At 41.2% G+C, this 27,808-nt stretch overlaps 1 protein-coding gene across 3 annotated transcripts; it reads left to right on the top strand.

The window, feature by feature from the left end:
- Positions 1–6,398: 6,398 nt before the first annotated feature.
- LOC142017620 (HORMA domain-containing protein 1-like) lies at positions 6,399–27,600 on the top strand. Of its 3 annotated transcripts, XM_075002680.1 has the most exons (12): positions 6,399–6,856; positions 9,503–9,653; positions 10,124–10,187; positions 10,531–10,567; positions 14,364–14,384; positions 18,349–18,375; positions 18,935–19,002; positions 19,418–19,569; positions 20,298–20,515; positions 21,439–21,472; positions 23,194–23,243; positions 25,022–27,600. In XM_075002680.1, exons 1-12 carry the CDS (start codon positions 6,806–6,808, stop codon positions 25,103–25,105), a joined length of 957 nt encoding a protein of 318 aa, XP_074858781.1. In that variant the 5' UTR covers positions 6,399–6,805; the 3' UTR covers positions 25,106–27,600. The 3 variants fall into 3 exon arrangements, with proteins under 3 accessions (XP_074858781.1, XP_074858782.1, XP_074858780.1); XM_075002681.1 differs by lacking the exon at positions 6,399–6,856 and having other exon boundaries at positions 8,897–9,653; positions 20,298–20,383; XM_075002679.1 differs by lacking the exon at positions 6,399–6,856 and having other exon boundaries at positions 8,897–9,653.
- Positions 27,601–27,808: the final 208 nt, after the last annotated feature.

Genomic DNA, 27,808 nt, shown 5'->3' with positions numbered 1-27,808 from the left:
CAAGTGTCTGTTCAGTAAGCAAAGCATCAGTGGTACAGTTCTTATACTGATTTCCTCAATGTCTTGTACACAATCTGCTTCTGAGATACATCAGCAGAGATCCTTTTGGACATCAGTGTCCAGGGGCTTATGTCCTAGGAGTCCTCATGGCTTTTTTTCTAAGGATATAAAAGGTGAAGCAGTCAAGATCACCTGTTTGCTAATAAAGTATCTTAGTGCTGTAGGACTCTAATCAGGCAAGCAGCAGGGCTGTGGTGTGAGATCCATGTATACAAAACTTGTCCAGCAGCTTGTCCTATAAAAATCCATATTTAATCACATGTCCCACTCTTGGTCATAACAAGGAGTTGTTGTTTTTGGATGTAGTGGAAGACTCATTTTAAAAAGTCTTGCAAAAGTTGACTGTGCTCTAGTTAGCAGTCCAGCAAACTTTGGAAATCCAGTCCCTGAATACAAACACCATAAGGCCTAATTCATAGGCTCATCTAGTATGGCTAACTCACAACATGTTCTGTAGACAGTTGGATGTCAGTGTGGATATTGCTGACCTTTGAGGTTCTAATCCAGGTGTTTCTAAATTATTGCTAATTATCTTAAACGTGCAAAGTTAGGCTTTGAAGGAAGTTAAGAGATTTCATGAGTGCATGTAGAATTCTGAAACTCCTATGGGCAGGAACTTGGGATAAGTTCTCATGAAACCCTCTATAGGAGGCACCTGCCATGCAGGCATCAGTTTCCTCTATTCTTTGAACAGAGATCATGGCTACCACAGAACTTTTGTGGATAGGTGTTGGGACAGAGGCAGGGTTGATAAGTAATTTCGTTATATGATCTGTTAGTGTTTAGAGGTAGTTCTCTAATTACCATACTGCCCACAACTTGTTACTTAGGGGACAGGGGGTGTGGCAGGGTAGCAGTAGCCCTCCTCACACCCTGCAGGGCTGGGCAACCTGGACCCACTGTTCCAGGTGGCCATTATCTCAGTGGAGCTGGATTGCAGCTGTTATCTGGTCTGTGTGTGGACTGCTGATTAGGAACCACAGGGATAAATCAACAGGCTTTTAGAAAAACAAACTAATGGCTCCAGGTAAGATTGCATCTGGAAAATAGTCCTGAACTTACAATGACAAAGTTATGATGAGCCACACTTAAGTTTATAAACTGACACCCTGTTTTGATTATATATCCACTCCATAATGGAGTGGTTTCTTGAGTTAAGATAGATTGGCTGGTCTGTCTGGTATGTTGTGCTATTCTGTAATTCACTGGGGGGACTGACCCTTTATGGTGGGTGCCATGAGGTGAGGGTCTCCTTCACAGCCTGGTATTATACCATTTTTGGTTTACTGTAGATAGCATGGGAGTCTGATTTCCCTGCTTGTCAGCTAATGGTTGCTGCTCTTTCAATCTGGCCACAAATGAAGGCCTTGGGCTACAGGCTCTCCAAAAGATGCCTTTTCAGCTGCAGTCTTGGCAAATACCTGGGCACTCTAGAGTTTGCAATGGTAACCAAATCAGTCATTATAGAGCATTTGGGGGCTGGTGGGTGTGAGGCTTGGGGTGGCCAGTCCCCCCGGCATCTGCTGCCAGATTCTGTGGCAATGGGCCCTGTTTGCTGAAGTACAGGGTGCCCTGCACAGTGCAGGGCCTAGGCCCAGCCACACCTCATAAAACAGTTCTGGTGCAGAACTACTAAGATCATCACGGATAACACAGTACCTACATGTATTCTATAGCTCCCTCAGTGTGTCAACCTTGGCTCAGTACCAGCTGGGGAAGAGATGCTTACTACATGGGCATAGCAGGCCATTTACGTTGGGAGATTAACTGTAGACATAGCTTTAGACTGTAGATTACAACTTAATATCCTCCAACAGTTTTTTATATGTAGCTGAACTTGATTCAGGTCTACCCTAAGTCCTGAGCCGCTTCAAATATCCCTTGGTGAGCAGCCCAGGGTGTTTTCCACATGCAGAGAGAGGTAAAGTTATCAAGTGGACACTTAACCAGTTCCTCTGCTATTTCAAGTGTTCCAGCTGCTGTGGGGCTGCCAACCACCCTGGGGCAAGGTGGGAGGGTGGCCTGGTTGTCTGCCCCCAGAAGGGGTGGGACCTAGGACAGTCACCCTGAGCACCTCTTGAAGCATGGCACTGTCCCCTCATCCCCACTACCCTGGCATCACTGCCAATGTAGAGTGGTGCTGCAGCACTTCAAAAGCTCTGTCTGCCACCTCTGACAAAATAGCAGCAGTTGGAGCAACCAGAAATTTCATGCAATGCCCATTTACACTGCTCTGTATAGGATACACAGAGGGAAGTACAACGTTTGTATTCCAGTTGATTTGTTTTTATAATTTCTGGTAAAAAAAAAGAGGAAATACCCAGAGTTTCAGTAATAGGGGGTTGGGCGACTTGTGTATGTTTCTGGCTGTTCTGGTAAGTGGGTAAAACTTGAGGGGAGAGGGTGAGGTGTATGGAACGACGCAGGCTCCCTCAACGCGGGGCAGTAGCCGGGAAAAGCTGGCAATCTCCATCCTAGAGAGCGGAGCAGACTTCCAGGCTCCCCTTCCCACTTAGGAGCGGAAGATCCGCCCTCTGACCCTAAGCCCAGTGCTGTTTCGGCTAATTAAAGGTTCATTTTTTTTTTCCCCATCAATGTTTGCTGCAAGTCTTTGGGGGTTTTAACAGGAAATCGCAGGAGCTTCCTGGGCTCCGCGCTCCTTCAGCAGCACAGCGGCAGCGTCCTGCCCGCCGCCATCCTCCCGTCTCCCTTCCAAAGAGAACCTCCGCGGCTTCCCGCCTTTTTTTTTTTTTTCTCTGCAGCGCGAGCGTCTCGCGGCCCCGGCGCGGCAGCCGTTAAAGAGCCGTTGGAAGCGGCTCGTGACGTGGGCGCGCGCTCTGCAGCCTGTGGAGGAGGGAAACGCTCCCCTGCAGCGCTGCCTGACCCTGAGGTCCCCTCGCTGGTGCATGACTCCTGCAGAGCTGAATACCATTTTAGATCCTTGTGTATCAGGAGGCCCCTGTGTAACTGGTGGGCTCCCTGTAGGAAGGCCATTTGCAAGCCGCACCTCCCAGCTGGGCTGTGTATGTCAATGAGGCATTCACTGAATGTCAGTGGGGAGTGTAGTTTATTGTTGCTTGTGGTTTCATTAGGTTACATTTCACTCAGATGCTCGTACGTCGGTAACCTCAGTGAAAATTTTATACTCCCACATCAAACCAGAAAGTGAATTTCCCCATATTTGAGGGATGGGGATTTAATTCAGGTTCACTCTGGTTTTAGATTAGTAGAGAGCACACCTTCCCACACAAATGCTTTTTTTTTTTTTTTTGCTATGTATTTTCCTCATATTGTCCTTATCAGTGTCATATCTGCCACCTACCAATAGTCAGTGTGGTTTTGTCATATGCTCCCCAGGTGGGGAACTGTATACACAGAGATTTGTTTTGATAGGTTTGTTGGGTGAAGCGTCTACGCTGCTTTTGTGTGAAGAGAAGTTAGACTAAAGAAATGCAGCAGGCACTTGGGACTGTATGGGTGGTGAAGTTTATGTGAGTAGTTAGTTCTGTGGGCGTTTGGTCCACACTGGAAGGTTTAGCCCATAAGAAAGTGCAGACAAGATTTTTACTCTTACAAAAAAAGTTCCTTTGTGCCTGAGGAGCAGCAATACCCTCCATATTTTTACTCCTGAACCTTTTGATGATCTTTTAACTAGGCTGGGATGAGGCCACTGAGCTGAGCATTTTTAAGGGCTCAGACTTTGAACTTGACCTTATAGTTTATGTAAAACAGCATACAGCATGAAGGACAGTCTTAAAGTCTAAATAAACCCCATGTAAACCTTTAAAGAGAACCCCAAATGCCACATAAACACTGTTTTGTTTTGTTTTTACTCACTTTCAACTAGGAGTAACTGTTAAAACAGTTATTTGAAAATTTTGTCGTCAACAAATGTTTTAATATTGTGCCCCTGCCCCATCTATCTTAGTGGAATAAGTGTTAACTACTCAAAAAGTTTTTAAAAAATCACAATGCAGCAGACAATTTGGTATAGATTTGAAATTTCTCAGGCTCTCATAAAGTGATCAGTGTTCCAGATGAAAAACACACGCAAACAGACAGCCATTTGTGTCACTGCATGTGATCTTTCACATCACTGTTGCCAAAAAAAAGGAACAAAGAGCACACTGAATTGGATTTTCAAAGAATGTGGGACTTAAAAAAAAAAAGATTTTCCATAACACAAGTGATGGGTGGTCCCCTTGTCTCCTCCCTTCCCCAAACAGAGTAAAAATTCTTTTCCTCCAAATGTTGGCCACAATTAAATTAAACTTTTGAGGAAGGGGGACTTCACTAACTGCTTATATTTATTTCAGTGTCTCACTAGCAATTGACACACCAAAATACCTCCTATATGTAACTTTATTTGTGATCTGTACTATTTTAAACAGAAAAGATACGTACTTGCCATCAACAAGTGTAGCTTTAAATCAGATGAAGTTTTTTACATAAGAATGGCCATACTGGGTCAGACCAAAGGTCCATCCAGCCCAGTATCCCATCTGCTAACAGTGGCCAATGCCAGGTGCCCCAGAGAAGGAGAACAGAAGACAATGATCAAGTGATTTATCTCCTGCCATCCATCTCCTGCCCTTGTACTGAAGGCTAGGGCACCGTACTTTACCCCTGGCTAATAGCCATTTATGGACCTAACCTGCAAAAATTTATCGAGCTCTTTTTCAAACCCTAATAGAGTCCTGGCCTTCACAGCCTCCTCCGGCAAGGAGTTCCACAGGTTGACTGTGCGCTGTGTGAAGAAAGATTTCCTTTTGTTAGTTTTGAACCTACTACCCATCAATTTCATTTGGTGTCCCCTAGTTCTTGTATTATGGGAAAAGGTAAATAATTTTTCTATGTTCACTTTCTCCACACCATCCATGATTTTATATACCTCTATCATATCACCCCTCAATTGCCTCTTTTCCAGACTGAAAAGTCCCAGTCTCTCTAGCCTCTCCCCATATGGGACCCGTTCCAAACCCCTAATCATCTTAGTCGCCCTTTTCTGTACCTTTTCTAATGCCAATATATCTTTTTTGAGGTGAGGAGACCACATCTGCACACAGTACTCAAGATGTGGGTGTACCATAGTTTTATGTAGGGGAAGTATGATATCTTTTATCTTATTATCTATCCCTTTTTTAATAATTCCTAACATCCTATTTGCTTTACTAACAGCCGCTGCACACTGCGTGGATGTCTTCAGAGAACTATCCACTATAACTCCAAGATCCCTTTCCTGATCTGTCGTAGCTAAATTTGACCCCATCATGTTGTACGTGTAATTTGGGTTATTTTTTCCAATGCGCATTACCTTACGCTTACCCACATTAAATTTCATTTGCCATTTTGCTGCCCAATCACTCAGTTTGCTGAGATCTTTTGGTAGTTCTTCACAATCCCTTTTGGTTTTGACTGTCCTGAACAACTTGGTGTCATCTGCAAACTTTGCCACGTCACTGCTTACCTCATTTTCTAGGTCATTGATGAACAAGTTGAACAGGATCGGTTCCAGGACTGACCCCTGGGGAACACCACTAGTTACCCCCTCCATTGTGAAAATTTACCATTTATTCCAACCCTTTGTTTTCTGTCTTTTAACCAATTCCCGATCCATGAAAGGATCTTTCCTCCTATCCCATGACCGCCTAATTTACATAAAAGCCTTTGGTGTGGGACCGTGTCAAAGGCTTTCTGGAAATCTAGGTATATTATGCCCACTGGGTGCCCCTTGTCCGCATGTTTATTAACCCCTTCAAAGAATTCTAATAGATTAGTTAGACACGACTTCCCTCTGCAGAAACCATGCTGACTTTTGCCCAACAATTCGTGCTCTTCTACGTGCCTTGCAATTTTATTCTTTACTATTGTTTCTACTAATTTGCCTGGTACTGATGTTAGACTTATCAGTCTATAATTGCCAGAGTCTCCTCTAAACTATCAAAGGAGTGAAGTTCTGGAAAAGCCTTCCAAGGGGAGCAGGGAGGGCAAAAAACCTAACTGGATCCACAACTGGATAAGTTTATTCAGAGGATCATAGCAGCAAATATCTCCAATGGCTGGCAATGGAACAGAAGGATTGAGATTGCTCTGAGTTACTGCAGAGAATTCTTTCCCAGCTGTCTGGCTGCTGGGTCTTGCCCATATGCTTAGGGTCTTAATTTGTCACCATATTTGGAGTCAAGAAAGAATTTTCCCCCAGGACAGATTTGCAGAGACCCTGGTGTGGGGTGAGGAGGGTTAGGGTGGGTTGGTAGGATGGTGCCTTCCTTTGCAGTATGAGTCACTTGTAGGTTTAAACTAGCATAAATGGTGGATTCTCTTTAACTTGAAGCCTATAAATCGTGGTTTGAGGACTTCGGTAACTTGCCCAAAGATTGGGGGTCTATTACAGAAGTGGATTGATGAGATTGCACATTGCAGGACGCACAAGAGATCAGACTATATGATCATGATGGTCACTTCTAACCGTAAAGTGTATGAGTAAACAATGTTTCCTATTTGAAATTAGATTCAATACTTTTAAATTATCCTACAGTAATGGCTTTAATACAGAATTATCAACTGATTACTAGGTTTTGGTATACAGTATTATTAGTCTTGGCACCTAGTTTCTTTATAGAGAAGCAATATCAAAGTCTTGAATTGATTAAAAAAAGAGATTAGAGTGATTTCTTTTATAGTTGACATATTAACAAATTACACTTACTATGCATGTTTAAACACCTTAGTAGGATATTTGTGAATGGCTACAATACAGAAATTCAGCACAGCCAGGAAACAAGACACTTGTGAGGTAAGAACTAAATTTATATTTGTATCAAATTCAGGGGCAACTGGTGAGGAAGGATGTAGGTGGAACACCAGCCATGTGACTGCCCCACATATAACTCTTCTCCATGCCTCCAGGGGCAGTGCAGGGACAATGTCTTCACTCTCCAGGCTCCATCCCACTTCACCTCTTTCCAGCCCCTGCTCCACCCCCTATCCCACCTCTTCCCCGAACCCCCCTCCCTGAGTGACATGGTCCTGGGGACTAGTGGAGATGCCTGCCATTGGCAGTAGGGGGTGAGGCTCCCCACACTTCCTGCCAGGGAGTACCGGTTGAGGTGGTCCCAACTCTCCCCCGAGTGATATGGCCAGGAGCTGAGGAGTAGAGCTGTGTTGCTCTGCTTTCTCCTGCCGCTGCTGGTGAAGTGTAGATGACCCCTAGTTTGGGCACCAGGCCCTCCCCTGCTAGTTCCATGATCCACCCAGGGTCTCTGGCCCCTTGCCCCCACAACCCATGGTGTTTGGGGGAGGCATGTGATCCCTCCTTGACTGCCCCTCACACATCACCAGTGATCTAATTATTGTGGGATTTAATTTAACTACATTGTGCTCAATTCACCCATCTTTGACAGTGTGCGAGACTAGTGTGGTTGTCTACAGTGCTGTAAAACCACATGAGTGCACAGTGCTTGGGCATTGGTATTCACAAAAACATAAGAACAACCATAGTGGTCCAGACCAAAGAACCATCTAGCCCAGTTTGCTAACAGTGGCAAATGCCAGGTACTCCTGAGGGAATAAATAGAATTGGTGATCAATAAGTGATCTTTCCTCTGCAGTCCATTCCCAGACATGATGTCTCCCACAATTCAAAACGCATCTGAGGTTGTATTTCAGCCTGGTATGGATCCAAATCTGGATCTGAATTTGTCAAAAATTCCCTTGATGTTTACATCAAAATTTAGTTCACACCCAGCATTGTGACATGTTAGTACACTCATCCCTCACTATATGAGCACAACTGGTTCCCAAATTTCTGCTCGTAGGCGAAAAAAGCAACACTAAATTCCCATTAAAATACATGTAAAAGTCTCCAATTCGTTCCAACGGCTTGTAACTTGATGTAAACCAGTTGAGTTTAGGTACTTTTCTGATGTATTTGAATAGTTTGGCACCAGAAATAGAATGTAGTGTATGTAGGTAGAGCAGGGATTTCCAACCTATGGGTTAGCACCCAAACGTGGGTCCCATTAGATTTGTTAAAGGTCACCAGCTGGGCAGTTTCCAGCTGCATGTGGCTGTTAAAGAAGCCATTTGCAGTTTCTTAATACTGCTGCCTCAGACAGATATCTATCAATAGTGATAACTGCTGGAGATGACAGCTATCTCTATCATTAGAGATAGCATCAGAGAGGTAGCCATGTTAGTCTGTAGCTTTGAGAACAACAAAAAGTCTTGTGGCACCTGTAGACGAACAGATATTTTGGAGCATAAGCTTTCGTGGGCAAAGACCCTCTTCATCAGATGCATGACATCTGATGAAGTGGGTCTTTGCCCACGAAAGCTCATGCTCCAAAATATCTGTTCGTCTATAAGGTGCCACAAGATTTTTTGTTGTACTAGAGATAGCAATTACGTTATGCCTAGGTGCTGAAACCTTAACACTTGAGCTAATTGCTGGGAGCAGGAGGGCTGGGGGAGCCACCTAGCCTAGCAGCCCCAATGAAGAGGCTGTGGGAGGAGGAGGAGTGTCTAAGGCTGGGGCTGTTGAGGGATGCGGGGCGGGGGGAGCAGGTCTAAGACTGGGGGAAGTTTGTGGCTGCAGGGAGAGTCTAATGCTGAGGGCGGTTTGGAGCTGCTGGGGGGGTGTAAAGCTGGGGGCAGTTTGGGGCTGCTGGGGGGTGGTCTAAGGCTGGAGGAGGTTTGGGGCTGCTGGGTGGGTTTAAAGCTGGAGGCAGTTTGGGATCATGGGGGGCAGTTAAAACGTGGCCGAGGGTGAGGTCTGCGGGGCAGGTGGGGGTCTAATACAGTAAACCCTGGAGTTACCAAGGGGTTGTTCCTGCAACCCCTCCATAACTCAAATTTTCCTGCAAGGGGAGGGGAGCCAGGAAGCACCAGGGCTGGTCAGTTTCCTGGCTCTCAGAGTGGCAGGAGCTTGGAACCAGGGACAGGCTGGTTCCAGTTTCCCCATGGCTTGCAGGCCAGGAAATTGATCAGCTCGTGGCTGGTCAGTTTCACGTTCCCGCCATTGTAGGGGAGGAAACCAGGCTAAGAGCCTTTTCCTTCTCTTTCCCCAGCTGAAGGGGTGTCAGACAGCCTCATGTCTGCGGGAAGGGAAGGAGAAGGCTCCTGCCCCCAGCCAGGGACCCCACAGCTGGAGCTGAGCCAGCTGCAGGGCTGCGGATCGCCGCCCCCCACACCCCTGGGCCAGGGACCCTGCTCATATAAGCAGGGGAAGTTCACTCATATAGTGAATAAAGGTAGGTATATATGTTCCTCGTTTTAGCGAGTACTCGTAAGTAAAGTACTCATTAAACCAGGGATGAGTATAATACACTGTGGTTCAATTTAATTTGAACTTTATATTAATTAATTAATTAAATACTTGTTTTTCATGTGCCAAGATGCATATGGTATTGCAGTTAATATAACTGACTGTTTTTGTTTTCAGAATCAGTGGGCTACCTTATTTCCCAGAGAGATAAAAACACATCAGCAGTCTTTAGTTTTGGTGAAGAGAATAATGGCTGTTGCAGTATCAGTTATTACTTACTTTCGTGGAATTTTCCCTGAAGATGCATACAACACCCGTTATTTAGAAGGTACAAAGATAATGATTTCTAAACTAACTTTTTATGTTTTTGCATATCTGTTTCTTTAGTTGCATGGCTATTATAAAACTGATTTTAATTAACAGTACTTATTTTAATATATATTTTTTCAAAATATCTTGTATGGAGTAATCAGAGGAAAAATATCTATCTATCTGCCCTCTCATGTCATCATTTCCATAGTATCTGAGCTTCTATATAACTGGCTTACTGTTTTACTAAATCATCTGTTTTGCATTAACATCCGCTCACTAGCAACCTGATCCTGTTCCCATTTAAGTCAATGTAAAAACTCCCACTGATTTCAATACAGTAGTGAAAATCTGGATCTTGGGTATCTACTTCTCGGATCTTATTGGAGAGGATATGAAAAGTAGGGAGAAACAATTCTTCCACATATTATCTTTTTTGCATAATTGTTATTAGAAATGAAAAGTATTTCACTTTTATTTTTTCAATAGATATGTGTGTTAAAGTTTTGCGAGAAGACAGCATCTATCCAAGAGCCTCCAAAATTGTTAAATGGTATGAACATGGTTAAACAGAGCATCATATTTCCTCTTTATGCACTCCATGTTGTGTTCGTCATATATTTAGTGAGTAAAAATTTCAACATTTTTTCACTGGCATAGTCTCATCATTCCTGGTATTTTTGTACTTTTTTACGCAATTTTATTGTCCCCGTGTAAATTTAGTATATACACTATTTTAAAGTAAATAATTTGCTGCCCAAACAGTTTAATTTATCTTTTATAAAACAAGTTTATGGGAGAAAACAATCGTTAGCAAAGGCTTTGGATCAGGATCATTCTTATATTAGGAATGTGCTCCTTGTCGTCTAAATATTTAAAATTATTTTGTCCTCTAGGATGAAAGGATGCTTCGAGGCATTAGAAAAAAAATATGTAAGTTTGTCTTCATTATAGCTATGAGGTTTTTGTGGTGGTGTGGGACATACTAATGCTAAAGAGCAATTAAAATTTTCTTAATGTATACACAACCTCAAGAAGGGGCACCATTTCAGATTTTGGTGGGGGCCAATTTGTGCATGCTGTAATGCAAGGCAGAGTGAAGGCATGGGCCGTGTCTACACGTGCCCCAAACTTCGAAATGGCCATGCAAATGGCCATTTCGAAGTTTACTAATGAAGCGCTGAAATGCATATTCAGCGCTTCATTAGCATGCGGGCGGCAGCTGCGCTTCGAAATTGATGCGCCTTGCCGCCGCGCGGCGCGTCCAGACGGGGCTCCTTTTCGAAAGGGCCCCGCCTACTTCGAAGTCCCCTTATTCCCATGAGCTCATGGGAATAAGGGGACTTCGAAGTAGGTGGGGTCCTTTCGAAAAGGAGCCCTGTCTGGACGAGACGCGCGGCGGCAAGGCGCATCAATTTCGAAGCGCAGCTGCCGCCCGCATGCTAATGAAGCGCTGAGTATGCATTTCAGCGCTTCATTAGTAAACTTCGAAATGGCCATTTGCATGGCCATTTCGAAGTTTGGGGCACGTGTAGATGTAGCCATGGAGTGCAGAGTGAGGACAACAGCTTTAGCCATCTTACTGAGTATGCTCAGTACAAGCCAAGCAGCAAATGGAGCAGGGGGACTGACCCTGTTCCCTACCCCACCCCACGCCTGACACATCACTTCTTTCCAGGAGCTCCTAAGATGCTTGAAAACACTATTTGTTTTGACTGATAACTTAGCAATTAGCTGAAAAAGCACTCTATATAACTGCTATATGAAAGAAAGAAAGAAAGAAAGCTCTAATACTAACATATTCTGCCATTTTATGGCAAGTCACTTAAGGGACACTGGTTACCCTTAAGCCTATGTCTACACTTTCCCCCTAGTTCGAAGGGGGCATGGTAATCAGGCTGATGGGAGGTTACTAATGAAGTGCTGCGATGAATATGCAGCACTTCATCAGGCTAATTCTTCCTCGCGGCAGCTTCAAAGTGTCAAATTTCGAAGTGCTGGCATGCGTGTTGCAAGCGTTTGACACTACAAAATTGCCGTGAGGGAGAATTAGCCTAATGAAGTGCTGCATATTCATTGCAGGACTTCATTAGTAATCTCTCATCAGCCTGATTACCATGCGCCCTTCGAAGTAGGGGGCAAGTGTAGGCATAGCCTAAACGTTTAATATATATTCTTAGTTTGTTACTAACTCTGTGGAGAGGGAGAGACTGAGAAGACTCCTCAGCTCTTCCTCAGCCCTGGAAGGGGAGTGGGGCCTCCTGGGTTACAGTATGGGGCAGATACATTTGGGTTCTATATATGAACATCAGAATGGCCATACTGGGTTGGACCAATGGTCCATCTAGCCCAGTATCCTATCTTCCAACAGTGGCCAATACCAACAACTTCAGAACACATGAACAGAAGAGGCAACCATCAGATAATCCATCCCCTGTTGCCCATTCCCGGCTTTTGGCAAACAGAAGGTAGGGACACCGTCCCTACCCATCCTGGCTAAAAGCCATTAATGGACCTATCTTCCTTATGGGAACCTTGTTATAGTATGTGCCTTTCCACCATCTCCTGGAAAAGGGTTCCACAGGTTAACCATGAAGAAATAATTTTTTTTGTTTGTTTTAAGTCTGCTGCCTATAAATCTTAATTGTGTGACCTTCTTGGGTTATGTCAGTGGAAGAGTAAATAACATTTCCTTATTCTATTTTTCCATGCCATTTCTAGCCCTCTAACATGCCCTCCTACCCTTTGGTCATTTCTTTTCCAAGATGAAAAGTCTCTGTTTTGTTAATCTCTCCTTGTATGGAAGATGTTCCTTACCCCCTTATCATTTCTGTTGCTCTTTCTGTACCTTTTCAAAATCCAGTGTATCTTTTTTTTTTTTTTTGAGATGGCAAGATCAGTTATGTATGCAGTGTTCAAATGTGAGCATGCCATGACTTTATATAGAGGCAATATAATATTTTTGGTATTATCATCTATTCTTTTCCTAATGATTCCCAATATTCTGTTAGCTTTTTAGATTGACAATGCACATTTAGCAGATGTTTTAAGGGAATTATCCACAATGATTCCAAGATCTCTTTCTTGAGTGGTAACAGCTATTTTAGGCCCCATCATTTTTGTATGTATAGTTGGGATTATAGTTTTCCATGTGGATTACTTTGCATTCATCAATATTGATTTCCAACTGCCCTTCAGTTGCCCAATGACCTGCTTTTGTGAGATTCCTTTGTAACTCTTTGCTATTAGCTTTAGAGTTAAATATTTTGAGTAGTTTTGTATCTTCTGCAAACTTCTCACTGGTTACCCCTTTTTCAAGACCATTAATGAATATGTTGAACAGCCGTGGTCCATGGAGATCCCTGGAGCCACACTACTGTTTATTCCTACTCTTTTTTCCTGTCTTTTAAGTGGAGTCCCTTTAATGTTTCAGGATCACCTAATGATTCTTCACAAAACAAAAAAGCAGTCCTGCAGCAGTGTAAAGACTAATAAAATGATTTATTAGGTGATGAGCTTTCCTGCGGTAGACTCACTTCTTCAGATCTGGAAAATTCTGATCCTTCAATTACTTGCATGACAAGCCTTTTGTTATTTTAATCACCCTGCCTCTCTCTGTTTATAAACAAACTCCCTGCCTCAAAGAAAAGTTGGGTTTATAGCTGTAGCAACACCTGCCCCAAGCTCTACAGGTCCTAGGTTTGAGTCTGCCTGTGGGTAGTTACACTGGCTCCTGCCAGGGGCTGGTGAAGTCTCTCATCAGCTCTCATGGGTGGACATGGAGAACAATAGATCAAAGAAAAGTTGGGAGCAGCACAGAGATAAGACATGCACTTTAAGCAGACCTCAAGTATGAAATGGTGCAGGTGGAGAGACAGATTCTTCTTAAATGATGCCCTTGCGCTAAAGCCTCAACCACAACTGCCAATACACCAGGCAGTGGCAGGGCATGAAGTGAGGCCTAGTGACTATTTCAGGGGTGAAGACAGGCCCTTTTTCGCTCCAGTAAATCTCCAGTTTTAGAAATAAATCATATCTTCATCTCTGTGGAGAGTCCCATTTAGTTAGTGGAAGTGGTATAAAATCTTTGGATAAGGGAAGATGCCAGAGAGAAAAGCAGATGGTACATGTCCATGTTGTGGAAGAGAGCTGAATTCAGTTCTGGGAGGATCTGCGCACCACAACATGGAGCAGGTTGCTGTAAAGCAAGGTGGATTATGGGAGGATCTGGACAGGGCGGTGTTTGCTTCAGAGCAATTCCTCTGTATCCCACCCTCATAGAACAGAGCAACTCACTGTCTAATTCTCCAAGCCACTGTGCTGCTGCCTTGGATTTAAGATGTAATGATTATTTTTAACAATAAAAATTAACATCTATTTGTAAGAAGATTTCTCCACTATATTTGACAAATAGGTCATTAGATTAATAGATCACCAGATTACATTTTCTTTATTCCCCTAACTACTGCTCTGTCTCCCATTCCTCTCTTTTCAGTATGCCTTTAAACTTTTAATGAGAGGAATAGTCAAGACATGCACATTACCCAACAAATCAATAAATGAAAATTATCAAAAGCAAACATTTTAAATAAGTCAGAGATTGAGAAATTATACACTTCAGTTACATTTATAACACTACCATGTAAATTGTATGTTGAAATTGTCATTCTTTAGGTACATTTAAAAGCGAGTTAAAATTACTTTTCATTTTCTTTTCTTTTTTTAATAGCTGCAAATGATGATTCTTGGAGTAAGTATGTATCTAAAACATGTTATGATTTTATTTGTAATTTCCTTACTAAATATTTCTTTGTATAGTTTATGTATCGTTTATGCTTTTATTGTAAAAGTTTAACTTTTCTTTTGCATTTGGCTCAGGAAGCAATAGTCAAAATATTGCAGTTAGATGTTTCTCTTATTCATCTAAGCTGCGTCTACACGTGCACGCTACTTCGAAGTAGCGGCACCAACTTCGAAATAGCGCCCGTCGTGTCTACACGCGTCGGGCGCTATTTCGAAGTTAACTTCGACGTTAGGCGGCGAGACGTCGAAGTCGCTAACCTCATGAGGAGATAGGAATAGCGCCCTACTTCGACGTTGAACGTCGAAGTAGGGACCGTGTAGACGATCCGCGTCCCGCAACGTCGAAATTGCTGGGTCCTCCATGGCGGCCATCAGCTGCGGGGTTGAGAGATGCTCTCTCTCCAGCCCCTGCGGGGCTCTATGGTCACCATGGGCAGCAGCCCTTAGCCCAGGGCTTCTGGCTGCTTCTGCGGCAGCTGGGGATCTATGCTGCAGGCACAGGGTCTGCAACCAGTTGTCAGCTCTGTGTATCTTGTGTTGTTTAGTGCAACTGTGTCTGGGAGGGGCCCTTTAAGGGAGCGGCTGGCTGTTGAGTCCGCCCTGTGACCCTGTCTGCAGCTGTGCCTGGCACCCTTATTTCGATGTGTGCTACTTTGGCGTGTAGACGTTCCCTCGCAGCGCCTATTTCGATGTGGTGCCGCGCAATGTCGAAGTTGAACATCGACGTTGCCAGCCCTGGAGGACGTGTAGACGTTATTCATCGAAATAGCCTATTTCGATGTTGCTACATCGAAATAAGCTATTTCGATGTTGGCTGCACGTGTAGACGTAGCCCTAATTTCTCTAAATCCACTTTCAACATATCAACCAAAAATACGATTAATGAAGCAGTTCACTTGGGTGAAAACCTGTAAAAAGAATCTACTTAAAATAGTAGAAGTCTGAGGTGATATATTTATAGGCAATACCTGATCCTGTTTATTTTAATGGGCGCAGGATCAGGTCCTTTCCGTTAAACTTGTTTCTACCATATCAGAAAGCTAGTGAGGGGAGACCTTGTTTGCTTACTGTTATGTCAGGTTTCGAAGTACGGTTTTAATTTTCTCTATTACTGCTTTTTTTTTAATAAGAAGTCTCTGAAAGAACTTGTCAAAGGGATGTTTAAAAGCAGTACATATGTATGATATTTGCTACTAGAGGATTTACTTGGCATTGCTTGGGACGGCGGGGGCTGCGTAGCCCACTTAGCAGCTCCCCAGGGCTGACCCAAGGCAGGGAGGGTGGGGAGGAGGCTGCATGGCCCTGGTCTGAGGGTGCTCCCCAAGTGCTGCCTGTGACGGCAGGGCCCACCCACCACAGTGGCTTGGGGGCAGCTGGAACCACAAAACAGCTAGCAGCTGCTTCCTGGGCAGGCCAAGATCGCAGCAGCTGCTCTACCGGAATGGATGTTAATCACTTTGGCCGCGTGCGTGTGCTCTCTTTGGACAACAGTGTAGACCCTGCAGTAAGCTGACGCTGCAGACCTCTGAGAGCCCCCAAGAACCACAGATCAAGCGAGGTACGAAGGCACTGGAGGCAGGTTATTGTCATTGACGTATGGTCTCCAACACCCATATGAGTCTCCATGACCCAACAGTTTACATCAGTACATGCATACACTGTGACAATGGACGTGACTCAGTTGACAGCAAGGGGGTTCCATCATCTCCTAGGTCACTCGACACAGCCCCTGTTACACACGCTTTTATACACAGGTATAAACAAGTTATGTATCTAGGTACAAACCCCTCATTGTAATACAGTAACACCCCTTAATGTAACTAGATCTACCCATTAACTTGGGGGATAATGGTGGGGCCATCAAAACAACACTATCCATCATGTTGTCCTTATGACCTGTTCCTGAGCTTGGGCGGGAATGTACCTGGTGCTAAGCTGCTATCTATGGGGAGGGGATGGGGAGTGCATGGTACTAAGCAGGATGTGTTTATGTATATCAGTAAGTGCCTGGCTGTGGGTGCTTCTAGGCCCTGTGACTTATCAGCTCTTTCTCTTGCTGCATTTCTGTGGGCAGAATCTACCTAGCACAGATTTTGCTTTAATCTACTGTTGTTCAGGCTTGAGACCTTTAGCTTTGTTGTATGTTAACAAAGCACTGACTGTTGTCCTCGGCCTTTAGCCTTACACCAAGCCTCTCGTTACTACATTCCCCCATTTTTGTCTTTTTATGGGGAGGATGTTTACCCATCATCCCGGAAAAGCTTAATGCGTAGACTGAAAGGTGACGCAGTGGGCTGAACACTGTTATGTGAACACCTTTCTTCTCCCATCCATGCACTCACACCCCATCTGTCCCAAAGACTGCACATTCCCTCGTATGACTGGCGGACAGATTTGATTTGACAATTTGCATTAGTTCCTTATGATGGGCCTGGGAATGTTAGGCCCAGGACCATAACCATAAGTGGGGTAAATGTGTTTGATAACATGAGATGGCTTTAATTACCTAATGCCCATATGCGTGAGATTAATTGTTTCATTACAGTAAACAAGCTCACTTGGTGACTAAACTCACATTTTCGATGTTACGTCTACATATTCCCTAATGTGGTGATTTTCTATGATGGTGGAGTTAATGGCCACTTCCATTCCTTCTCTGATTCTATACTGAAATCTAGCTTTGTTAGCTTACCTGTGCATATAACAGCACATTCCAAAGAGAACCACCACGGTAAGGGTTTGGACTCCCATTAAGACAATACTTAGGGTCTGTTCCACTGCATGTAAAGTGATGTCCTCTGGAATGGCCCACCATGGTGTTTTCATCTCTTGTACTTTTTCTATTTCCTCTACCTGCTGTTTTATCAGTTGGGCTATGGGGATTAGGACTTCTTTTGTTCTGGCTACCAGGTTATGTATGTCCGGTTGTAAATGTCCTATGGGAGGAAACAAATTACTCAACAGATTTTGTAGATGTCTGGGGGGCAGAGAGAGCTTTTCAGTAGCAGCATTCACAGTATTTGTTGGCCAAAAGGCATGAGAACCAATTTGAATTGTACTGGTAACAGGTACACAAAATTCAGTATTAGTGGCAGTACACATTAAAAAAAGTTATGAAAAGGGGAAGCTGCATACTAAATTTGGTGGTTCTAAGTCTTAACTTTTAGAAGGCTTTATTGAACAAATGCAATCACAAGTGGACAGACAGATGGACAGAGACTGACAGTTGCATAAACTCTCTAACATATGTAGTAGGTTTCAGATAATTTTAATTACTACTTTTTGCTGATTATCCTGTTTATGATTTAACCAGCCACTACAGTAACAACAGGACTGGCATGAAATTAGTTTTCTTGATATCAGATATTTCCCCTATGGCTGGTAAATAAGTAGCTTCAGCTTATAGTTTTTCAGGCAATTTATGAAATGAAAATTAGAACTTTCCAGCACAGTGCACTCATTTGAATCAATGACCATCGTGATAATCACTTTATTGGCATGCGTCTATTTCTTCCAGGATGTGCCAGTTAAAGTAAGTCTCTCCTATGTAGCTTTTTCTGCCATTGTCTTTGTGGGAGCAACCTATTACAGTTTTCCTGACCTTAGGTTAAGAGGTTTTTCTACAAAGTGGAGAATGGATCAAAGAATAGATACTAATTGAAAGGCAAGCTGTGCTGCCAGATCAGACGGTTTCTATGCTTGTCTGATGAGGGCCACATGTACAAAGCACTTTGATTAATTTAGCAGCCCAGGAGAACTGCTGGAGACTCAGAAAAATATACATATGCATTTTATTGTTTTTGTAGTAGTATTAAAATGGTGATTAACATTCACATTAATTAAAAATGAACAAAAATGTGTTTTTGTCTGCATCCCTCATTAAAATACCATATTTTCTTAATGTACTACAGGTACAGAAGAATGCAACTAACCCGAATGTAAGGTTCTTTGAATATATAAAACTAGTCAACAATAAAATGATGGTGATGTGTTACTTACACTAATAAAACAATACAAGTAGCTGATATCAATGTTTACTACGGCAGAGAAGGTTGTAGCATAGGAAAAGTCATCACATCCCTTCCCCTGCCAGTGCAGGATTCTGCCCTGACATGTATTTTCTAGATTGTTGTCCAGTAAACTTTCAAATATCTGAAGCACCACAGTTTCAACCATTTACTGTTAGATAGTCAGTAATCCTCATCAGTTTGCTTATACAGCCAGTTTGAAGAATCACAAATTTGCTATGAAATAAAGTACTTACTGTATTTTACATTTATTAAAAAAATAGACTGTAAAAAGTTTTATTCAACCCATTTAATTTTTGAATGATTTAATTAGAAAAATAAACCTGTTGACTGGTGCTCAAGTTTTACATTACACCACAGGTACCTTATATGGGTTAACAAATTCTCCTTAATCATAACTGACATTGTTATGAAGGAGCCAGGTCTTTCTTTTGTAATTATTATATTTTGTATTTTTGTTCATATTTAGAACATGATAGAATCTTATGAATTTAAATTCAGATATACATCAACGGGATCAGAGATGGATGTATACAGGTGAATAGCTTTATTATTAATTCAATGAAAGATAAACAAAACAATAAAAAAAACCCTATAGATGTGATTCACTGAACAATTAATCAGTGCCTTATTCAACAGCCTTTGTGCATACAAATAGAATGTATTTTTAATTTAAAGTGATTTGTAAGAAATTTGAGCAAAAATGTTAGAATAATACCAATATTCCTTACTGTTTGCCTACAGCGTACACTGAAAATGTATTTATTGTAAGTGGGCGAATGTTCTGATTTCATCTGTTCAAGGAAGACAAAAACTCTCTTACTTTTTGCAAGTACTTTCTGTGTGATAAAACATACGTATGTATGTATTCTAGAAAGTTTTATTTAAACTGTATATAAAAATTTTAAATGTCAGCTAAATCTTTACAGTTCCTTATTTATTTTTCTCTTAGCAATAAGAAAACTAATTTATCAAACAATACAACAGAAGACATAAAGAGGACCTGTCTTCTTCTAATTAATAACCTCTATTTTTTGAAGGAAAATATTGTTTATCGTCCTAATGATGTCTCACTGACTATGAAGTTATTTTATTATGCAGATGGCAAGTATTGAGATTTATTTGTCAACCTTTTATTTAAACAACAAAAATCTGAATAGAACAGAACACGTACATTTTATACAACCCCCCCCAATAATAAATTAAAATTAACATGACATATACCAGTTATCACTTTCCCTGTATGTTTTATTAATTTCTCCTGCCTTTTGTCTCGTCTGTTTATATTGTAAATACTTCCAGGAAGGGACTAGCTCTTACTATATGTTTCCACATTGCCAAGGGAAGAATATGCCAATTCCAGCTGGGGCCGCTAAAAATTATGGTATAACAAACACACAATAGAGAAGCAGCATTGTCTCTAATAAAATTAGTTCTAATTTTTTCTTGAGGTATCAGTGGGCAGGTTGTTCAGGCATGGAAATGACCTTAAGTTATTATCAAATTTTTTCATTGTAGATCTTCATATTCCACATTTTGTCTTTAATCACTTAATATGTACTTTAAGTAACCATCTGATCAGTCCCCATAAGGCCATAATACAACTAAAATACAACAACTAAATCATAAACTTTGCAAAGAGTGTTTTTAAATATTTACCTATTTCCTATTAGTGTTTAAAAGAGTTAAGCACTCACGTTCATACAAACACAATAGACCATGTTTGTAATAATAGTGTCCCATTTCTAATTAATTAAAGATGATTAATGATTAATGGTGTTGTGGATTTATGAGCAAGAGAGTTTTCTCAGCACTTTGTTTATTTTCAATAGTGACCCCTGCAGAATACCAGCCTCCTGGCTTTAAAGAAGGAGAATCAGAATTTATCTTCTTTGAAGGCATCCCTGTGCATGTGAAGGTGGGAGAAATAGAAACGTTTTTCCATATGTTAAAGTTGAAGATTACTAAAAAGGAGGAAAGGATGCATTCAATGGATATACATGGTATCTTGAAAGAACGTAGAGAAGATGCAAAGAGAGAAAAGGAACAGGTATAAACAACTAGTAAAAATGCATCTCCCTTTTAATAATTACTGTAATTATTAGGTACAGAACCTTTTCCAAGGTGTGGTTGAATTAAATTTTTTCCAAGATCCTATTATCTTAATTTTTGTCTTAAATAAATAGATTTGCTAATGGAAATCTGTTTCCTCTAGCCTACTAGCAATACAGTTACTATAAGCGTAATTATTAACGTATCTGTCATTTATGGAATAGCAACCACTTTAATTATTTCTAGAGTTTTTCTATGTACAGGTTGAACCTCTCTATTCCAGAACTCTCTTGGATGGTAACATCCTTGGTACAGCATGATTCTAGTTAGCCAAACGGCCACTTATTATGGGTGTGGCCAAGTTTCTTGTGGTACCATAAGGTTTGTTTACAGTCACCGTGCCTGGCTCTTTGTGTTCTGTGCTGCTATTTAGCTGTAATTTGCCGTTAAATGTCTTTTAGGAGCCCAGTAAGCAATGGAAGTGTTGGTAATACTGCTAGACAATATTGACCTCCCGTGGTCCAGCAAATTTTTTCATTCAGTGCCGGTCAGGTCCCAAGGGTGCTGGACTTAAGAGGATTAACCTATACTATTATTAATAAAAAAGAGACATTTTGGATGTAGAATAGAGTTTTAATGCATATACTCTGCAGTTCAGCAAACTGAAGGCATGGACATCATTATGAAACAGTTTTATTTTCATTACTGGAGGACAGTGATCTACAACACACAAGAGCCAGTATAGTGTATCACAACTACAGTGCAGATTTCATTTTCTCATTTAGTGATGGCGGCTTCAGAACTTTTTAAGTTCATACTATGAATATCGCAAATTACAATGTATGGCAATAGCTATTTTAATCCTGGGGCATGTAAAATATTGTATTATAATAAGTTATTTTGTGTTTACTTCCTATGCAGGGGTTTGATACTTCAGGAAAACACATTGATAAAGGTAAGCTCCAAAGTCTTTGATTAGATCTAAATACATGTATTTTCATGTTACACAATGCACTTAAATATTTACTAATTAGTGTTTTTAATCTGTGTGTTACATTCAAGTGTACAGGTCAAGATTTGTAATTTTTTTTATTTTATGTTTCAAAAGGCATTTAATCTTTTCTTTTTTAAGATTATACTACATGTTGAATCTCTCTAACCTGGAACTCTCTCATCCAGCAATGTTAATGGTCCAATTTCAATTAGCCAAGTGACCACTTATCATGGATGTGGCCTACTTCCATGGTCCCATAAAGTTTGTTTATAGACTCCAGTCCTGGTTCACAGTGTTCTGTGCTGTTATTTAGTTGTAATTTACCCTAAATGTCTGCTAAGAGCCCAGCAAGCAGCGGAAGTATTGGTAATGTTGCTAGACAATATTGACTTCCTATGGTATGGCAAGTTCTCTGGATCAGTGCTGGTCAGGTTGTAAGGGTGCTGGACAAGAGCAGTTCAACCTGCAGTTTCTAGCTGATATACAGATGTAAAGACTGATCCTGCTTTATTGAAATCAACAAGAATTTTTCTGCTTATTTCAATGGGTGGAGAACAAAATCACATGTAATTTTTGGCGCAAATTATTTTATTTTTATGGATGTGACTGATCATCATGTGATCTTTGTACACACAAGGTACTGGAAATTTAAATCCATCATTCTATTTGTCCTTGTTGGATACAGTTTTATTATATTTACAGTTTGAAATATAAGCAAGTGTATTTTTATTTTTAATAATCAAATTATACAGTTTGAGTGAATACAAATAATGATGCTATAATAGAAAAAAATTATTAAAATATATAATACTTTCACCACTGCATGGAGCATACATATGCAGAAGAAAGTGCTGGTAATGGTGTGGCAACAGGCTAAACTCCTATACAGTAACACAGAGTGGTTTGCCAGAGAACACCTTGAGAAGTTTCAGTGCTAATGGAGAAGTTGCATTAAGACTACTTTTCTATCTTTCCCCACTTGAAAATCCATGACACCTGCATTCTGAGTATTTTTGTGTACACAGACTAAAGGGGAGCACAGTTTTTGAATATTACTTCAGGAAATTATAATGATTGAATAATGAAGAATTGCTGTCTTGTTGATAATGAATGTATCAGTTTTAAATATAGAACAAAAGGGTTAACTTAAACTGATGTGGAATCAAAAATAGAGTCCTTTCAACCACTAGATCACCATCACAAATTATATATCATTCCATAGGCCTGACTGGAACATTTCAGTGAAGGCTTCTTGATTGAAAGGACTTACTAAAAAATAAATACTGAATTTAGCATCAAAGCATTTCATAAAGGGGAAAAAAAGGGTCCTGTTTATAGGGCATAGAAATGGGAGTCAGGAGACTTGATTTTTGCTTCTTGCTCTGCCACAAATTCTAGATGTGAACTTAATAATTCTACCTCTCTGTGTTTGAGTTTAATCCAGATATAAAATGGGGATAATATGCCTCCCTACCTCACAGGACTCAGAAAATCAGTACAAAATTAGTTAATAATTGTAAAGTGATCAATTGTTAGTGATGAGCATAAAGTACTTGAAAGTAACACATGCAAGTAATTAAAAGAACACTTCTATGTAAATCCCAGAATTGGTAGTGTACAAAGCAGAAAAAAGTCTCACTAGGGGAAAAGCAGTAGATAATTTTTATAAATGTCTTTTTTAGAATACGAACCACCTAGATCTGAAGAGGAATTTGTTGATAAATATCACAAGGTATGTTTGTAGTCTATTTACATCCAAATCATGACCCCCACAGAAGTGAAAGCCTATGTACCATAAACAGCTTTGTGTAATCAAGTTTACTGTAAAGTCCATGGAGTAGCATATTCAACTTCTGGGTTTTCAACATGGGCTTGCTCATTATGTCTTAAGACGGAAGTGGCCAAGAGCAGCATGTGGCTCCTCCTTTGAGCTGCACTCTGGGAGTGCTGCCTGCCTGCTGCTGTGTGCATGCACCCCAGTGTCTGGTAGGATAAGCACATGGTGGCAGCAGCATCAGTGGCTCTGGTGTGTTGCCACCATTGAGTTGGGGGAGGGTGGGGGAAAGACTGGGTGTGCCTGGCTCTGCGGGAGTGGGAGGGCATTGAGCTAGCATGGATGGGCCTGGATCTAGGGGTGCCTGGCGCTGGGTAAGGGGTGGAGGATTTATAATGGGGAACTGGGGGTGCCTAGTTCTGGAGGAGAGGAGGGGGATGGGTTAGAGCTGGGGTCATCTGTTTCTGGGGGAAGAGGGTCACATATTTATTATATTTATACATTGAGCCAGGTATTATATAGTTATCTATCTAACTACAGATAGATAAAAATAAATATATAATACATCTCTTTGCACTCTATCCACATGGTTCTTTGTCCCTACCTGGTTGGCCACCCCTGCCTTAAGATGTGGTTTGCTGCTACATCCTAAAGGAGCAGTGTGTGCACAATAAGCAGTAGTGGCCTATAACTGCTAGTCTTTCACTGAATTGGACTTGAGGTCAAACCTGACTCTTGTCCACTAAACTTCACTCATTATGGGCATGGAATTGCGGGGGGGGGTGCGTATCAGCCTACAGTTTTCCTGGCAAGACTCCTCATGGCCATGCATACCGGAGGAAACTGGGGGGAGGGGGGTGTCTACACAGTAAAGTTATTTTGGAAAAATGGCCACTATTCCAGAATAACTTTGTGGGCACCTACACAGCAAAACCACTATTTTACACATCCCCACTAGACTTGGGTCCTGAGACACCTTGGTCCAGCACTGTAGAGCAGAGGTGTCCAGTATGTTTGACACTCACCACATGGTGAACACTGTGGTGTGGCAAATGTGGGTTGAGACACATGGGGCTCTTGGAGCCTTTAAATGTGGCTCCTCCTGAAAGTCACATGCAAGGTGGGCCATCTACCTGCTCCAAACACACTCCACACTGTTTGGTGGGAAAGCGCATGGTGGCTCTGGTGAGTTTCCAGCATTGAATTAGAATGTGGGGGGGGCTGCTGGTGCCTGGCTCTGAGGGAGGGCATTCAGAGTAGGGGAGGGAAGGACTAGCGGGGCTCTGAGAGAGGGGAAGGGCATTTATTTACAGCAGGAGGGGGAGAATGTGTCAAATATGGAAAGATGACAGCCACAAGTGTGGTGATCTTTGAATTTGTATTGGACACCGTTGGTGTAGTGTGTGCTCAGCCCCCACAGGCAACAACAATTGCCTCAAGTGATCATTATTTGCTGACACACACAGCAGCACTGATGGTATACAGCCATATCTGCTCCGAGGGAGTGCTCCAGCTAATCTTCAGCCTCCAGATATATATCCATAAAATAAGGGCCTAAGCTTTCACCGTAGATGTCAGTGGCAAAACTCTATTTGACTTCAGTGGGAAAAAAGACTGTGTTCTCAACGATATTTTTCCCTTTCCTGGTGTTCATCTTGTAACAGGCACCTGTCTAATCAATAGTTACCATCCTTTACTCAATCCTTACATAAAAACCTGCACTTTTTCCTTTAAAGGTTAATGGGGAAGCTACAAGGAAGAGAAAGATATCAAAGAAAAAACGGAATTTATGCATGTGCAAATACTTGGAATTCAGTTAAGCCCGTAAGAAGTATTTTGGTGGCTTGAAATATATGGAAGAGATTTTTATTTTCATATTGGAGGAATTTAGTTCATGCAGTTGTTTTTAAACCTTTTCAGTCTTCAATTTGGATATACTCAACTGTTTTTAAAGTAAAAAAAATAACATTGTACTGAACATTTATAAATCAAAGTTATGAAAAATATATTTCTCTACAAAACACAATGATTTATCAACTAAACTTGGTGTTTTTCATTTCTGAATTTTAAGTGCTTCCATTGATTTGGCAATTGAAATCAGCTAAATGGTGGTGTCTCCAGATCCAGGAATGTTTCATTCCAAAGGCTCAGACCCTACCCTTCAGGTCTGAAAGTTTCACAGTGGGATTAACTTTAATCTCATTTAATCTTCTTTAATTTCACACTGAACTTTTATTTACTTCTGTAAAACGATAGTGGTTTTCAGGTATCTAGAAGGGTGTGCTAAGGAGGGAGAAAACTTGTTCTATCCTCAGAGGCCAAAAAGAACAAGAGGCAACGGGCTTAAACTGCAGCAAGGGAGATTTAGGTTGGACATTAGGAAAAAGTTCCTAACTGTCAGGGTGGCCAAACACTGGAATAACTTGCCAAGGGAGGTTGTAGAATCTCCATCGCTGGAGATATTTAAGAACAGGTTAGCTGGAAGTCTATCAGGGATGGTTTAGACAGTACTTGGTACTGCCATGAGGGCAGGGGGCTGGACTCGATGGCCTCTTGAGGTCCCTTCCAGTCCTATGATCTTGGTGTTGCACCTCCATCTAGCAGGAAAGGAATATGATCACCTGCAATATAATGCTCCATAAGATGGTTCACTCACATTCAGAAACTCTTTGCTTCATTGTATTCAGTGTGTAAATATTTTCAGTGTTAAAACCACATGGTCAAATTCTTGGTTAAGCATCTCAAACGCCCCAACAAATTCACGATGATGTTGCTTACACAAAAGTAGACACACAAAGAACTCTTCAGTCATTTCTAAGTTTAATTAACAAAATATAGAGATAAGCATTTTCAAAAAGCAAAATACATATGAACAGGGCTTTTTTCTGTATTATTCTGGGAAGATTGTTTGGCTAGTAATGTGGTTTCTTTAACAAGAATAATTATACTTCAGTTTTATGACAATCAACAAAGAGAAACATTTGTAACAGTGCAACAAGTAGTAACTTGGAAGTCAGAAATTTAAATACTCATAATCCTGCAACCACGGAATTAGTCATAGCCAAATTGCTCTCTGATGTATGCAAATATATTAATAACTATAATCTATAAAACTATAACAACTGTAATTAATAACTATTCATATATTAATAACTATAATCAGAATGAATCCAAGATGCTTATTTGCTCCAGAAGTTCAAACGGAAGTATATCCACAATTACTTTTTAACAATCCTCTATAGCCACCAGATCTTTGTTTTTCTTGTCAAAAGCTAAAGCAATGAAGGATCTAAGGCAGAAGACATGGCAGACAATAGTTTCTGGAATCTTGGCCTAAATTTAATATGCAAAAAAAAAATGACTAAGAACTTGTTATCTGTAATCCAATCTTAAGCACTAAACACTTAATAGAAATTAGTGTTGTAATAAAATGTCTATAAAGTAAATTATCTTTAAGGACACTGCTAAACTATGTGCTTCAGTATGTTTCTGTATAAAATGTTACCATGTAATAAAATTGTCATCAACTAGTGATAATCTTCGTTAGTGAAGATTAACATTCACTTTTGGAAATGTATGGGATATTTCCAAGTCTATAGCTGGGGAAGACAGGTACAGGAAGGTAAAGTGACTTGTTTTGTTAAATGATCTATAAAGAAGATCCTGTTGAGAATTGGAATAATCTAACTCTGCTAGGCTGTATGAAGAAGAGCAGAGGAAATGAAGCTTCTAACATTGACATGGGAGGACCTTATGCTGAATACAGATCCTCACAGAATATATTAAATAATATCAGCTGTGCATGATCTGGGGAGGGCCTCAGAAAGAAGACTAACAGAAACAGGATGAGCTGCAAAGACAGAGGACTTTCTGAAACAAGCACCTCAGCTGACTGCTGTATTTACAGTAAAACTAATTTTGATCTTCCACAAAGTTGCTACTGAAAGAATGCTGAGGGGGTCTGGGGCATGAAGCAATTCAGATCTACAAAACAAATTACAAACAATGGCCCTGACACTGCAGAGTGCAGATTAATGTTCTTGCTGATGTCAAGAAAAGGTGAAGGTGCTCAGCATCTTGAAGGATTGAGGTCAGGTAGTAAGCAGTCTTTCAAAAGTGCAAATTGTGAGCTTAGGATACAACATTCTGGCCTTGTAAGTGGATTCTAACTAAATTAATCCCTGGCTTCCAGTGTTCCTTTGAGTTCAGCGAATGTAAAAAGTCATACAGTCCATCTGAACTGATCTTACCTAAGTAACACCTCTGATCAATGTAACAGAAAAGCCGTGGTCACACTAGCTCCTCCTTTTGGAAGGGCTCTGGTAAATGTGGCACTTTGGAATATGTTAATAAGGCGCTGCCAGGAATATGCAGCACCTCATTAGCATAATGGCACCTGCACATCCTTCGAAACTGCTGGTTTCAAAATGCTTGCTCCCCATATAGCCAGGGCCTTTCAAAACGACCCCCTTGATTTCGAAAGCCCCTTGTTCCCAAAACCAGATGAGAAGAAGGGGCTTTCA

The sequence above is a fragment of the Carettochelys insculpta genome, chromosome 9, assembly GCF_033958435.1.
Source record: "Carettochelys insculpta isolate YL-2023 chromosome 9, ASM3395843v1, whole genome shotgun sequence".
Taxonomy (NCBI): Eukaryota; Metazoa; Chordata; order Testudines; family Carettochelyidae; genus Carettochelys; species Carettochelys insculpta.
This window is presented reverse-complemented; position numbering and strand designations above follow the sequence as displayed.